The 14253-nt window shown below is 40.5% G+C and overlaps 1 protein-coding gene across 2 annotated transcripts in view; it reads left to right on the plus strand.

Moving 5' to 3' along the window:
- Window positions 1-2433: 2433 nt before the first annotated feature.
- The window catches only part of LOC138952719 (protein phosphatase 1 regulatory subunit 21-like), a 31976-nt gene continuing 20156 nt past the window's right edge, over window positions 2434-14253 (plus strand). The window contains exons 1-9 of one of the 2 annotated variants that reach the window (XM_070324430.1): window positions 2434-2601; window positions 5257-5325; window positions 5913-6059; window positions 6650-6757; window positions 10701-10924; window positions 11873-11967; window positions 12479-12681; window positions 13059-13160; window positions 13493-13581. In XM_070324430.1, coding sequence (XP_070180531.1) covers window positions 6006-6059; window positions 6650-6757; window positions 10701-10924; window positions 11873-11967; window positions 12479-12681; window positions 13059-13160; window positions 13493-13581 — 875 coding nt within the window. In that variant the 5' untranslated portion in view covers window positions 2434-2601; window positions 5257-5325; window positions 5913-6005. Of the gene's footprint in view, window positions 2602-3860; window positions 3967-5256; window positions 5326-5912; window positions 6060-6649; window positions 6758-10700; window positions 10925-11872; window positions 11968-12478; window positions 12682-13058; window positions 13161-13492; window positions 13582-14253 lie in introns of those variants that run through there. The other variant, XM_070324429.1, reaches the window with a different exon arrangement.

Genomic DNA, 14253 nt, shown 5'->3' on the forward strand with positions numbered 1-14253 from the left:
GGCATTGTCCTGGAAAGATGCTGGACATGGAAAGAAAAGAAAAAATGGCATTGCCATGGAAAGATGCTGGACATGGAAAGAAAAGAAAAAAATGGCATTGCCATGGAAAGAAAGGCATTCCTGAAAAGATGTGGGACATGGAAAGAAAGGCATTGTCCTGGAAAAAATATGGAAATGGTGAAAGAAAGGAAAAGAAAAAAATGGCATTGTCCTGGAAAGATGCTGGACATGGAAAGAAAAGGAAAAAAAAATGGCATTGCCATGGAAAGAAAGGCATTCCTGAAAAGATGTGGGACATGGAAAGAAACGAAAAAATGGCATTGCCATGGAAAGAAAGGCATTGTCCTGGAAAAAATATGGAAATGGCGAAAGAAAGGAAAAGAAAAAATGGCTTGGAAAGATGATGGAAATGTAAAGAACGGTATTGCTGTGGAAAAGCTGTGAATTTAACGCAGAAGAAAGTAATCTTCTCTAAATCTGTGTGTGCAATGCTCCTTTGTAAAGTTGTAACAGAAAGTTAGCAGTACAGCATACTGTATCAACAGAAATTATGAGCATAATGTGCACTTTGTGGCTGATTTAGCCAACAGAGAGTTTAGGAACTCTACTACTTGTGTTACCACATTGGAATAGTGAATAATTGATAATTTCGGAAATTAGAAAACCTATTACATCACAGCCAGTATTTTAGACAATAATGTGGGGTTTACAACTTGGGATGCATATCCCGAAATAGCTGCGGTTTTCCTCCAAATATCTGTTACAGTCATAAGAATGAAGGATAACTTGCCATTACTAGAGAAGTATACCGCTCACAAATTCAGCTAGGGCAAAACAAGGTTGGAAAGGGGCAGTCGCTGTACTTACATTGCTCTAGACGAAAGGTTTCAGCACTTACATTGAGCAAAGTATACCGGCAAGACAAGCCACTAAAACACTTTGCGGTAGCCGGCGTTGCAGCCTGGCATGGTAAGATCAAAGGGGTATAGGTAGTAAGAAGGAAGATGTACTCAGTGAATCCGTGCAGCTGGAAATCCGAGTCAAGCCGTATCAGTCGCGTGTTTACAGCTAGTGGAGACTGAAACCATGATTGCAGTGACTCGTCTCAAGTTTGTAGACGTCAAATAAACTGCAGGGTCGTTCTGGTCTTTCGCTACCGTTGCGCCGGTCGGGTGGTTGTACGTGAACGAACGGCCAGTGGAGACTTAAACTGAAACCATGATGGTAGTGACTCTTCTCACATTTGAAGACGTCAAATAAACTTCAGGGTCGTTATGGTCTTTCGCTACCGGTGCGTCGGTCGGGTGATTGTTCGAGAACGAACAGGGTCGTTCTGGTCTTTCGCTACCGTTGCGCCGGTCGGGTGGTTGTACCTAAACGAACGGCCAGTGGAGACTTAAACTGAAACCATGATGGTAGTGACTCTTCTCACATTTGAAGACGTCATATAAACTTCAGGGTCGTTATGGTCTTTCGCTACCGGTGCGTCGGTCGGGTGTTTGTTCGAGAACGAACGAGCGCGTCCTTTGCTTTGGTCTTGAGCTGACGAGGCTCGTCGGTCCCCTTGATGAATTGAATATTCGTCATTAAATGGTCTTTTAAACAGCCCATAGAAGCACTGTTGCTCGTGGTGCATGTTGTGAAGACGTTTGTGTTTTCCAGCTGGGTTGGCAATTCGGGAGACCAGTGGAGGCCACTTGTTAGTTGATGGACCCAGATTTTGAAGTTCTGTTGTTGTTTAAAAAGTGTTACTGTTGTTGAATTGTTGTTCAGCCGGTAAGCTGAACTCGGTTGTGTTCTACAAATTTGTTCCACATTTGTTTACATTATCTCGTTGTTCAACGGTTTAGAAGGTAAGCTGGACTTAAATGTTTGATACCCGTAAAACAACTGTTGCTGTTTAGTTTTGGATTGTAATTGTTATAAAGTGGGTTTTATGTTCCCTAAATTCATCTAATGTATATTGGGGAATGTACTCTTTTTATTCACATTGAGATTTCTATAATTCCATAGTGGGCCGTGGTATTCTCAAATCTTCTGACAAAGTACACAAGTTATTAAAGCATTGTATGAATCAATTTTCAATAGTGGCGTCAGCAAAATATAAACTTTTGCTAAGTTACCAAACAGTCTGGCCTGGCATAGTACAGTTAGGATAAAGTTAAATGGAACACTATATATTTTGATAAATAATAGCATTAATTGCAGCACCATTATAGTGGGAGTTTATAAAGAAAAACAAGTTTAAAACGTTATTTAGTTAAGTGCCGGGAAGTAACATAATGGGTCAATGTTGTTTTAGAATGAATAAAATGAGGATTATAGTTAAGAGGAGATTTGATTTGCAATATAATCATTCGTAATTAAAGGGGTCTTTGATAAAACGGGGAGGAATGTAAGAGAAACCGTGACTATCGGAAGGCCTGTCATGCCAAGACGGCTGACGTATAAGACGGCTGACGTAACTAATATAGGCCGAAGGAATGATTATGACGCAGTGGAAGTGACGTGCGGATTCTCGACCGGCGGGTAGGCGCAGTTAATCAGAGAAATCAGAACCACACAGACGTTGAGTCGCCCCGAAAGGGATCCCCGTATCAAGTAAGTCACTTGGGTAGAACATGGTCGCCTGTGCTTAGCTTGCCGTCCCAGTAGATAATGGCCGCTAGGGACGGACGGCCATACTTGCCAAGGGCACACTATGGGTATCCCGTAAAACCCGTGTAAAATATTACAACACTAACTTGATAATAGGTCCGATTGATCGTATTAAAACTTCATAATGTTACCTGGGACCTAAATGCGAAATAAACCACAAAAAAACGACTTGGCGGCGGGGGGAATTCGCGGAGCCACAGCCAGCCAGGCAGTCTCACATTGACGAGAAATATAGCGTCATAAAAAGATAACGTCACGGTCAAAAGTCTTTGACGTCTTTTTCTCTCGCGCGGTGTGTGTGTGTGTGTGTTCATTTTGTGCACATGTGTTAGTGTTACTGTGTGTGTGTGTGTGTGTGTGTGTGTGTGTGTGCGTGCGCGTGCATGAGTCTGTACTCGTGTGTGTCAGTGTGTAGTGTGTGTGTGTGTGTGTGTGTGTGTGTGTGTGTGTGTGTGTGTGTGTGTGTGTAAGAGAGAGAGATAGAGAGGAAGAAAGAGAGGGAGTGAGGGAGAGAGAGAGAGTGTGTGTGTGTGTGTGTGTGTGTGTGTGTGTGTGTGTGTGTGTGTGTGTGTGTGTGTGTGTGTGTCAGTGTGTGAATGTGTGTGTGTGCATTTTCACTGTGATCAAATTACAAATAAAAGAGAAAGGCCAGTCACCACGCACATCCTCGGCTCGCATGCAATGTATTTATATAGCAAAGGGAATGCCTGTAATTCACACAGATCAATCACTTGGTCTTAAACGTGCACAAGACAAAAACTTTCATACTGGGGGAGCGAGCCAATCTGAAGAGTACTCGGGTCCAGCGCGAGCGTTTTTTATACTGATTGCTTGTGCCAGTCAGTCTATGTGTTTAATTGTTATTGTTGTAATTGCTTTCCTTAGTTTTGGTTTCTGTCTTTTGTTGTTGTTGTGGTTGTGGTTGTTGTTCATGTTGTTGTTGTTGTGTAACGATCTCATTTTTCGCCAGGGCCCAGTATTCGCATTCTGACTTCAAGTCAGTGTTGATCTCGTGTAAACCCCACACTGAATATCCCCCCATCCTTTTAAAGTAATGATAATAATTAGACACAATATATACCGGCTTTGGTACTTTACTTGTGTGTGTGTGTGTGTGTGTGTGTGTGTGTGCTCATCGAAGCGAAAGTGGACTCGCAAGGGCACCTAACTCTCCGAACACTGCCTTCGGTTATTTACCGCACAATGAATGCTCCCTGTGACTGTGTCTGCTTATGCCTGTACTTCCGGTTTTAAAGGATGGCTGACTTGACGGCGAAATATCAAAAACTCGCCGCCGAATATGCGAAGGTAATTGTGCAAAATGAACTTTGTTCGTTTGTGTAATTCATCTGGATTGGTTTCTGTAGTTACGCGATGCGCACAGGTATTGACAAGCAGTTTATTAGGTCCTTTGAGACCCCAATTTATGGCAGTGCCCCACCCCCTAGAATCCTAAACTAGTGTAAAAAGTAAACAACACATCGTGGTATGGCTTTGGTTAGAGCGACGTGTTTATGTCCCGATTCAGACTGCACACATACTCTTTCGCTTGTTATATGTGAGTGTACAATTATTCTCATCTTAGTCCCAGAGACATTTGTTTATATTGAAGTGTCTCGCTTCACATGCAGTTCACTGCTGCAGGGTTACAACTTACATATATATATATATATCCAGGTTTCCCAATTGCTTCGTTTCCGGCCGATTTATGTGGAGCACGTGATGTGCACAAAAAATATTGGGGGTCTAGAAGTGTCGTCTGGGCAATGATCGCGGCGGCCTTCTTGACCGCCAAGGACGACCGCGCACGTTGTGAGACGTCATTCGTTAGACCTCAATATGGATAATTATCATATATGTTAATTGTTATGGCAAAAGCTATACGCACTCCGAGTGTAGACACAATCAATGGCTCTGTATACACTCCGGCAATAAAAAGTTCTGTTACAACTCTTTAGCCAATGAAATGCCCCTAACATTAGTAACAAGTCGTTAGGAAGTAGCCAATGAAAAATCAATCTGACCTATTGACTTCGGCTATCTCTATTTCGGAGGTTCGAGGGTTGGCAATAATGTACATTCACATAGATTACAACCACTTCCAGGTTGATACACACAAAGTGTGTTCCGTACTCCAATAATAGATTAATACACTGACGTGCAGCATCAGTTTTGTTGTTGTTGTGTTTTTCCTATGCGTACTTTGACATATGATTCGAAAGTGCACTGCGTTCCTTCGTAAAATGGCGTCGAATGACACTCGGAGTGTTGATGTGGTTGTCTGGTCTTTCATGTACACTCCGAGAATGAGCTATAGCAAACAAAAACTATGGAATTTAATTCATCATATTTATACCATAAGAGGCATTGGTTATTGTCCTGGTGTGTGTTGTGTTGGTGCACACATCCATACACTCCTAAAATATAATATACATTAACAGTAAAAACAAAACAGAGTTTGGATGTTTAGTTCTGTAAAAACTGTCATAATTGAAGATTACAGAATGTTCATATCTGGGCGATGATGAGTGCAATCAGTTTTAAAAAGTACAGTACTTACTAAATAATAATTATTTACAAATTCGCTTTCTTTTTCAGTTAAAGGCACAGCTTCCTGTGCTCAAGAAGGCTTATTTAGATGAGCAGACAGAATGCAGTTCAGTAAAGGTAAGACACATATCCACATTAGTGTTGATAATGACTAAATGTTGTATTGTGTGTGTGTGTGTGTGTGTGTGTGTGTGTTTTGGGTGTGTGTTTTGGGTGTGTGTTTTGGGTGTGTGTGTGTGTGTGTGTGTGTGTGTTTTGGGTGTGTGTGTGTGTGTGTGTTTTGGGTGTGTGTGTGTGTGTGTGTGTGTGTGTGTTTTGGGTGTGTTTGGCTGGGGAAAGAATGTGCTGAAAAAGAAAGATAGAGAGATTGAGACTAAGAGTACTCATAACTGTAAGTGTAACAAAAACCAAACAGTTCTCTTTGCATCAAAGTTAAACAGCATTGATTTAAATTATATTTATAATATAACTGAATACATTTGACAGATAATCTTATGTTATATTTCCAAATATTCTCAAGGGATTTGCTTTAATTTTGCAGTAAAACCTCTGTAAATTTACCTCGCTTTTAATTCAACACTGCCTCCTTTCGATGACCTGATTTCTCAGATGTTTGGAGATCTTATAAAATATAACTATGAAATGGGGGGGGGGGGGGGGGGGGGGCACTGCACTCAAATTGATAATGTTGCGTTCTTCAACAGGAACAAGTGAAGGAAAAGGAACAATGGGCACGCAAATACCAACAGGAGGTGGACAGCCTGTCATTCCGCAACCAGCAGTTGTCCAAGAGAGTCATGGTCCTGCAGGACGAGTTGGAAACACTGGAATCACAGAAGAAAAAACACAAGGTGGGCATAGAACATCTGGGTTTTTATTCTTAGATCTGTTATAGACTTTATAATTGGGTTAGGCACACACAAAAATGTCAATGTTTCTGATTTCTGACGTACCCAAGTTTTGTTTTCCGCCAATGACTTTTTTTGGCTCATTTGAAATTGAAAAGAAATGTTTATCAAAAAATGACAAAACTCAATTTTTCAGACCTACCAAGGAAAGTTACTCTTCCCTGACATCCAGGGAACACAGCTCGTACGATTTCTGGCCAAGAAAAAGCAGCTTGCACTTGTGTAAACAGAAAACAAAATTCAATTAAACAATAAAGGAAGTTACCGGCTCTAATTTTTTTGGCCTTGTCGCTGCCTTGATACAGTCAAACCTGTCTTTAACGAAGGGACTATCAAAAAGTGGTTGTTGTAGTAAGTGGTCTTTCTGTCATGTGATTGTTACCAAGAGGTGGTCGCCAGGCCAGGTTTAAATGTACAGCGTTTTGGGGGGAAATTTTGTTGTGATATATATATAAGCTTATATCCCTCAGGATAACCATGCTGTACAAGTAGATTTTGTTTGTTTTTGACTAAGTTGTGACTTCTTATTGCAGCACAAAGGGGGTGACGCAGCTAGCCCTGATAAACTACTGCACAGCACCAGTGTCTATGATGAAGAACTTCAGAATAAGATTGAGGAAAATGCCAGACTTCACAGTCAGGTATCAGGATGCTTTGCTTTCTTATCTGTTTTTAAATTTTTTATTGAGCATGTGTGTTTTAAGGCAAGAACTCAGAACTCAGAAAGTTTATTGTTTAGGCCAACAGACCCGTTACAACCGGTACATATATCAAACATGACAGCCTCTCTCTCTCTCTCTCTCTCTCTCTCTCTCTCTCTCTCTCTCTCTCTCTCTCTCTCTCTCTCTCTCTCTCTGTCTCTCTCTCTGTCTCTCTCTCTCTCTCTCTCTCTCTCTCTCTCTCTCTCTCTCTCTCACACGCATACACACACACACTCTGACTTTTCACTCCTTCTCTCACAAACACACACTCACACACACACACACACACACACACACACACACACACACACACACACACACACACACACACAAACACACTCACACGCACAATACATACATGTATGGGTATGTACAGGGGATGGCTGGTGCCTCATCAAATACATCCTCAACTACAACATACATCAAAGGACATAGTTGTTTAAAAACTAGCAGCTACGCAATGCTCTCAACCACATCAACAAAACAGAGAGACATGAAGCAAAATAAATCATTCTGTTACACCTTAGGAAGTAAATCACGGTGTTTCTTAACATAATAAATAAATCTGCCTAAATCATGGAGACCCTTCTTGTTTTGCATTATCAACTGAAAGAAAACCACACAAGGATATGATGTGTATTTAAAGGGTAAGTATTGACAGCGAAGATCGTCCAATGCATCACAGTAAAATAAAATGTGCATTTCATCCTCAGATGCTTTTTTGCAGAATGGGCAAAACAAGTCCTGTAGAGTATGTGGGGAGTATCTCAATTTATGTGAGCGTAATTCGGACACGCCAGCTCTGAACCTAATGAGCACATCTCTTATATGCTTATTTTTGACAAAAGTAAAATACGTTTCCATGCAAACAGATAACTTAAATACGCTGTAAACCTTAAACCTTGCGCTTGTATTAATGCGCTCTTGCCAATTTTGAATATTACAATCTATTAACCTCTGTCTAAAACGTTTCAAAAAAGCTTTCTCGCATTGCACACCTTGGTTTTCCCACACAAATCCGAAACCAAATTTATACAAAGTTAATCTTACTTGGGATGTCCAACAAAACTTGCCTTGCCTGTGCAAATACAACTGCATATTATAAGCTTTTTTAGGGAGTCTGGAATCATTCATCTTGACTAGGCGTAACCAATATTTTATACATGCAACATGAGAAAAAATGTACAACGGATAGCGACCAGTTTCAGCATATGCTATGTCGTTTGGTGTTCTTGGCGCCACGTTTAAAATCTTTTTAAGCGCAAACGTGTGAATCTTCTCTATCTGTGTTTGTGGGTAAAGACCCCAAATTTCTGAACCATATAATAGGATAGGCTGTATCTGAGCATCAAATAGTTTCAAAAACAGGTTTGGGGAGAAATCACCGAGTCTCCATAATGTTCTTAATAACTCATAAACACCTTTCTTAGCCCTGGATGCCATATCATTAAGAGCATTTGAAAAGGTCATGCAGGTAGTGAAAACAAGTCCTAAATACTTATAAGAGCTTACTATCTTCATCTTGACGCCGTTGAAAAACCATTTCTCGTTCTGAGAAATGTATCCCCCGTTTCTAAAAATAATTATGTTTGATTTTTCCAGGTTAACCTCTAAATCCATGTCATTAACTTTGTGGGCGAGACTATTCAGTTGGTTTTGTAATCCAACCACGGTATCAGATAATAAAACAATATCATCAGCGAAAAGCAAAATGAATAGTTCAAGTAAGTCAGGCACCATCTGTTTTCCATGTTTACCCTTACAAATAATTTCTGATGCCTTATCATTAATAAACAGGGAAAAAAGAAACGGGCTGGTTATTTCCCCCTGCTTGAGGCCTTTGTGACAAAAAAAGGCGTCGGTCAGTTTACACCCATATCTTACTCGGCCTTTAACTCTTCTGTACATGCCTTGGATGGCTTGTAACATCTTGCCTTCAACTCCTGATCCGCGCAAAATAGGCCAGAGCTTACAGTGGGAAATTAAATCAAAGGCTTTTCGAAAATCAATAAAAGCAACGTACAACTTTTTTTTTCTCAGCAAATGCCTGTGAATCATACTGAACAAAGTAAATATGTGATCAACGGTGCGGTGATCTTTCCGAAACCCTACTTGTATATCACCGAGTAAATTTTGCTCTTCTACCCAACTCGATAAACGCTTATTTATAATGAAACTATACAACTTGCCACAGATGTTTAACAAAGATATACCTCTATAATTATCTGGTGTATGTACATCGCCCTTTTTATGTAAGGGGTGGATGATGGCTTCAGTCCACGCTTCAGGGTAAACTCCAGAGGAAAAAATAGCATTAAACAGTTGGACCAAAAAAGGAATAATATGAGCATGCGCACATTTGAAGACTTCTGGTATGACTCCATCAGGTCCAGCAGCTTTATTGGCTTTTAAATGATCGATAGCTGCCTTAACCTCTTGGAAGGTTATGCCAGAGTTCAAAGTTTCATTTTCCGGACTGGTTTTTCCTTCATGAGACTCACTATGACAGGTAGGCTCTTCACTCTCATTTACATGCGCAACATTATTTGCATTGAACACATTCTTGAAGTGCTCCAGCCACTGATCATTTGTAATATCGCTCCTCAGTGCACTTTTTCTAGAAAACCGTTTAACGTTTTTCCAAAATTTTTGTTAATCATTAAAACAGCTTTCTAATTCTTCTCTGCATTTCTGCTTATACTGTTTTTCTTTCTCGTCAAGCAATTTCTTATAAACCTTTCGAGTTTCACAATAGGATTCTCTGTCTGGATTGGCGTAGAGACCTTCTGGTATCCCTTCTTTTATCCTCGCATTCCTTATCAAACCAGGCACTACCAGTGCTATTACTTTTCTGGGGGTTATGTCTGACGACAAGGCAATCTGCGACTGAATTAAGCACAGATGTAAATGTACTTACTGCTTCATCAATAAGAATAAGAATAAGAATAAGAATACTTTATTATCTCATAGAGAAATTCAGGCGTGGTACATAACAATAATACAAACAGGACATTGTTTTTACATAAGACATATAGCACTATATAACAGGGCAGGTTATAAACACACCTCCCACATACCTCTCTGGCCATTCCTTGCATTGTGCTTACGCATTCAGTCATGAACACATCCATGTCTCACTTACACATCGCACACATGGACATTCTTATACGCTCAACTTACCCATTCACACATGGACATTTGACCACGCTCCACTTACACATTCTTATACGCTCCACTTACACATTCACACATGGGCATTCTTATACTAACATCAATCAGATTAGAGGCTTTTTCGATCCCAGCAAGACTTTCAGGCTGATTCAGCTTATTCATAAAACTAGCCTGTTTTTCTTCTGACCATTTCATTTTGTACACAAAGGAGCAGCTATCTATATTTTGCCTTGAGTCTTGCTGTAATGCATGTTTTATAGTACAGGAAACAGGCATGTGCTTCGAATCAATTCGGTCAAGAACACACATTTTGTTTTAAGGCAAGAGAGAGGGAGAGAGAGAGAGATTGTATGTGTATAGGTTCATGCATGCATACGTGTGTGCACCTGCTACAGGGGAAATGAAGGAGAAATTTGATACGTAACACAAAGACTTGGGACATTGTTAACACACTTTTTTCAATTGCTTTTTAAAATTCTTGGCCGATCTCCACCCATGATATACATTCAACTAGAAGTATTCACCACGAGCAATCATCTCTGCACTAAATAGCTGCATACTGTGCAAAGAATAAAATTACCATATAATTTGTTTAATCCTTGGACATGTTGATTTTTCCTGCCAGTATAGATCACAGTAGAATATCAGACAGATACCAGAACTGCAGCTTTCACTACACAAAGTGACATCCTTTCACCCCTTCTCTTTTCAGCTGCAAGAGTTACAGATGGCTTTCGAACGCCAAATAGTAGACTTGGAAGAACGCCTGAAGACATCAGAGACAGACCGCACACAGCACGAAGACATCGTGACGACACTGCAGAAGAGCAGCAAGACGCAGATCGAACGTCTACAGCAGGAGAAGGCCATGGTAGAGGTCAAGGTTCAGTCTCAGGAGAGCGACATCAAGGACTACAGAGGCAGGGCTGAGCAAGCGTGAGTAGAATAAACCATGTTTGGATATAACTCTATTGGGGTTGTTATGGCCGTGTTCTTCTTCTTCGTTCATGGGCTGAAATTCCCACGTTCACTCATGTTTTTGCATGAATGGGTTTTTACGTGAATGACCGTTTTTACCCCGCCATTCAGGCAACATACACCGATTTTGGGGAAGCATGCTGGGTATTTTCATGTTTCTATAACCCACCAAACTCTGACGTGGCTTACAGGATCTTTTCTGTGCGCACTAGCACTAGCTGGTGTGCACATAAGTTGACCTGGGAGATCGGAAAAATCTCCACCCTTAACCCACCAAGCGACCGCGGCCGGGATTCGAACTCACGACCTTCCGATTAGGAGGCCGATGTCTCACCACCACGCCACTTCACCCGTTGTTATGGCCGTGTAAGAGTTGCGCCCCCTCAAAACAATGAGACTGAGCAGTTGAGCCCTGATATGCATTTTAGATTGAAGGGGTTTGGGTTGGGTGGTGGGGTCTTTATTCATGTGTTTGTTCTTTTCTGTATCTTTGTATTTCTTATGATGATTGTGTGTGTGCGTGTGTTCCTGTGCTTGTCTCTGTGTGTGTCTGTGTCTTTATGTTTATGTTATAGTGTAAAAGAAAATTCATATTACTCTTTTGTCATTGCATAGTGGCCAGAATTTGATAAAATATTACATTGCAAAGTTTGAGGCAGTCAACCCTGACTTACATCCATCCATCTGCTTACTATTTCTATATCCATTGACAAATATATGTCTGCGGTTGTAGCAGCCACAGGTGCACTGTGATCAGTTTGTTTCAAATCTCTAGTGATCCATGAGGATGAGGTGCTTAGAATTCTGTTGGATGTGTGATGATCCATTGACTGTGAAGTGTTAACGCTCACACTTGGCATCCTTTAGTGCCATGTTACATTCAGTGTAAATGTTTTGTTTTTTCAGGGAGCAGAAGTTGGTGTCTGTCAGTCAGGATCTACAAGGTCGCCTGTCTTCTGCCAGCAAGATTATTCATGACAAACTACCCTTCATTGACACAAGTTAGCCTCTGTTTTTTGTCAAAGTTTTGTTAATTGTTTTACTGGTTATGCTCCACAGATAAAGCCAGATGAAGCACACTTTTGTCATTGATGCTAGTTTACAAGCTTTGAAGACCATTACTTTGTTGTGCACTTTTCTCTTTGCAAAATGTTTATTGATGCAGAGTGGACAGTGTGCATTTTCTTGGTGCATACAAAGAAACCTGCATTTCAACAAGCTCCTCTCATTCCATGAACATTGAAATATTTTATGACATGCACTGGTAGAACATATGGATATTACAGTGTAATTTGTAAGTATTTCAGTTAGCTTTAGCAGAGTGAATCATCTTTTAGTGCATACAAACCTCAACTTAAATGGGTTTTTTGTTGTTTCTTTCAATGAATTTGGGAAAGTCACCCGCTGAGGGATTGATTTTTTTTAATTGTTTTTTATTTATTACTATCCTTTTTCATACTTGATTGTTTAACTATAAGGAGCTTAATTAATTGAGTGCATTTATGTTTGCAGAGCACAGAGAGCTCAATGGACTCAATCTTCCGACACACGATCGGAAACATCAGCTTAGAGCACGAGAGTTAGTCAGCCAAGCAGCAAACCTGGTAGGGGAGCTCACTCAAGGTCTCTCCAACTTCTTCACCTACAGTGAACAGCGTTCACGTATTTACCCGGCTGACGGAGTCACAGAACCTCTGAGTCCTACAAACACCAGGGTAAGTTCACAGAAAAATTTTACAAAACAAAACATTACCAAATTATAAAATGTTATGAAAAATTATTTTGTTTATAATTAAACATTCCAATTACTTACAATTCTTGTTTTTTGACTTTGAATTTTGGAACGTTGGCCGTCTATCTGTTTAAGGGATTTTTGAAAAATGTTGCTTTTCTTGTGTTTGGTAGTCACACTGGAACACGTGTCATCACAGGTTTTTACTTGGCACAGCTGTTGAATTTGTCCACCTGTTGAACATTGATGATCTTATTTGAAGTGTGTACACTTTGGCTTATTCTGTCACCACCTGTCCAATTTGTTTGTGTGGATCTATTATTTTATCTTTTTGTAAACTTTGTCAGTATATTATTGCAGTACTGCAAATATCTCCATGAGAACTTGGCATTTCTACGACCAGTAGATCAGTCGCTAAAATCATTCTCTGAGGAACTCAAGGATGACTCTTTAACAGTTTTGGTGAGTGTCTGTGGTTCTTTTTCTTGCTGTTTGTGCGATTCGGGTGTGTGTGTGTGTGTGTGTGTGTGTGTGTGTGTGTGTGTGTGTGTGTGTGTGTGTGTGTGTGTGTGTGTGTGTGTTGGTCATGCAATTTAGTAATTCCACCACATGTGTCTGTGTCATATGTATGTCTGTGTGTGTATTTTAGACAGCGGTAACATTTTCTAAAACTATAAGAACTGTTGTTTTGATTGAAATAAAAATGGGAAAATATATACAGTGAATTGTATGATCCTTCTGTTTAAGATGTCACAACACTTGGGTTTTTTTTAATACTTTTGTGCTTGTTTCAGGAAACAGCAACTGATCTACAAGACTTTTCCCAAAACTTTTCTCGTTTGGTAGCATACTGCAACAAACTCTTACCCTACCAGATGCTAAGGTAAGGGTAATATATTTTTTGTCATGTGTGTGAATGGCATGATCAGATTTATATGACGATATGGGCAAACAGACCACTGTGTATCAAACAGGATTGGAATTGAATGTGCTTTTATTTTGCCTTGTGAATTTTCTCTCCAGCCCCCAGTCCCCCCCCCCCCCCCCCCCCCTTACCCCCTACCCCCTCCCCACTCTCCCCCTTTTCAAGGACTCTTTTCTTTACTGCATTTCCACATTGATGTTATTTTTATTGAAGTTCCATTTAGAATCGGTTGGACTTTCTGTATTTTAATTAGTATTTTGGTCACACTTGTTGTGAGTCTTGAATTTGGAACGTTAGCAGTCCATCTGTTTCGGATTTTGGTGTGTATGCAGGTTTAATCACATATTCTTACTCCAATTCTTATGAATGCATTGACTTTAGTCCCACATGCTAGATGTCGAAAAAACCACTCAAATTACCTGCCCTTAGTAGGGTGGTAACCAAGCTAAAAGCGACGCCATAGCCGTTGCTATGGCCTGACCTTGCTCGGTTACCCATAACCCCCTGCGCACCACGTGAGCGCCAGCATCCGTAATAATCATTCTCGACTTTCGACAACACACGGTGGACGTGTCGGAATTTTGTCACTCACTTTTGGCCTTCGCATTCCTGCTTGTCCGTGAGACTAGC

The sequence above is a fragment of the Littorina saxatilis genome, linkage group LG17 (assembly GCF_037325665.1).
Source record: "Littorina saxatilis isolate snail1 linkage group LG17, US_GU_Lsax_2.0, whole genome shotgun sequence".
In the NCBI taxonomy this organism is placed as follows: Eukaryota; Metazoa; Mollusca; class Gastropoda; order Littorinimorpha; family Littorinidae; genus Littorina; species Littorina saxatilis.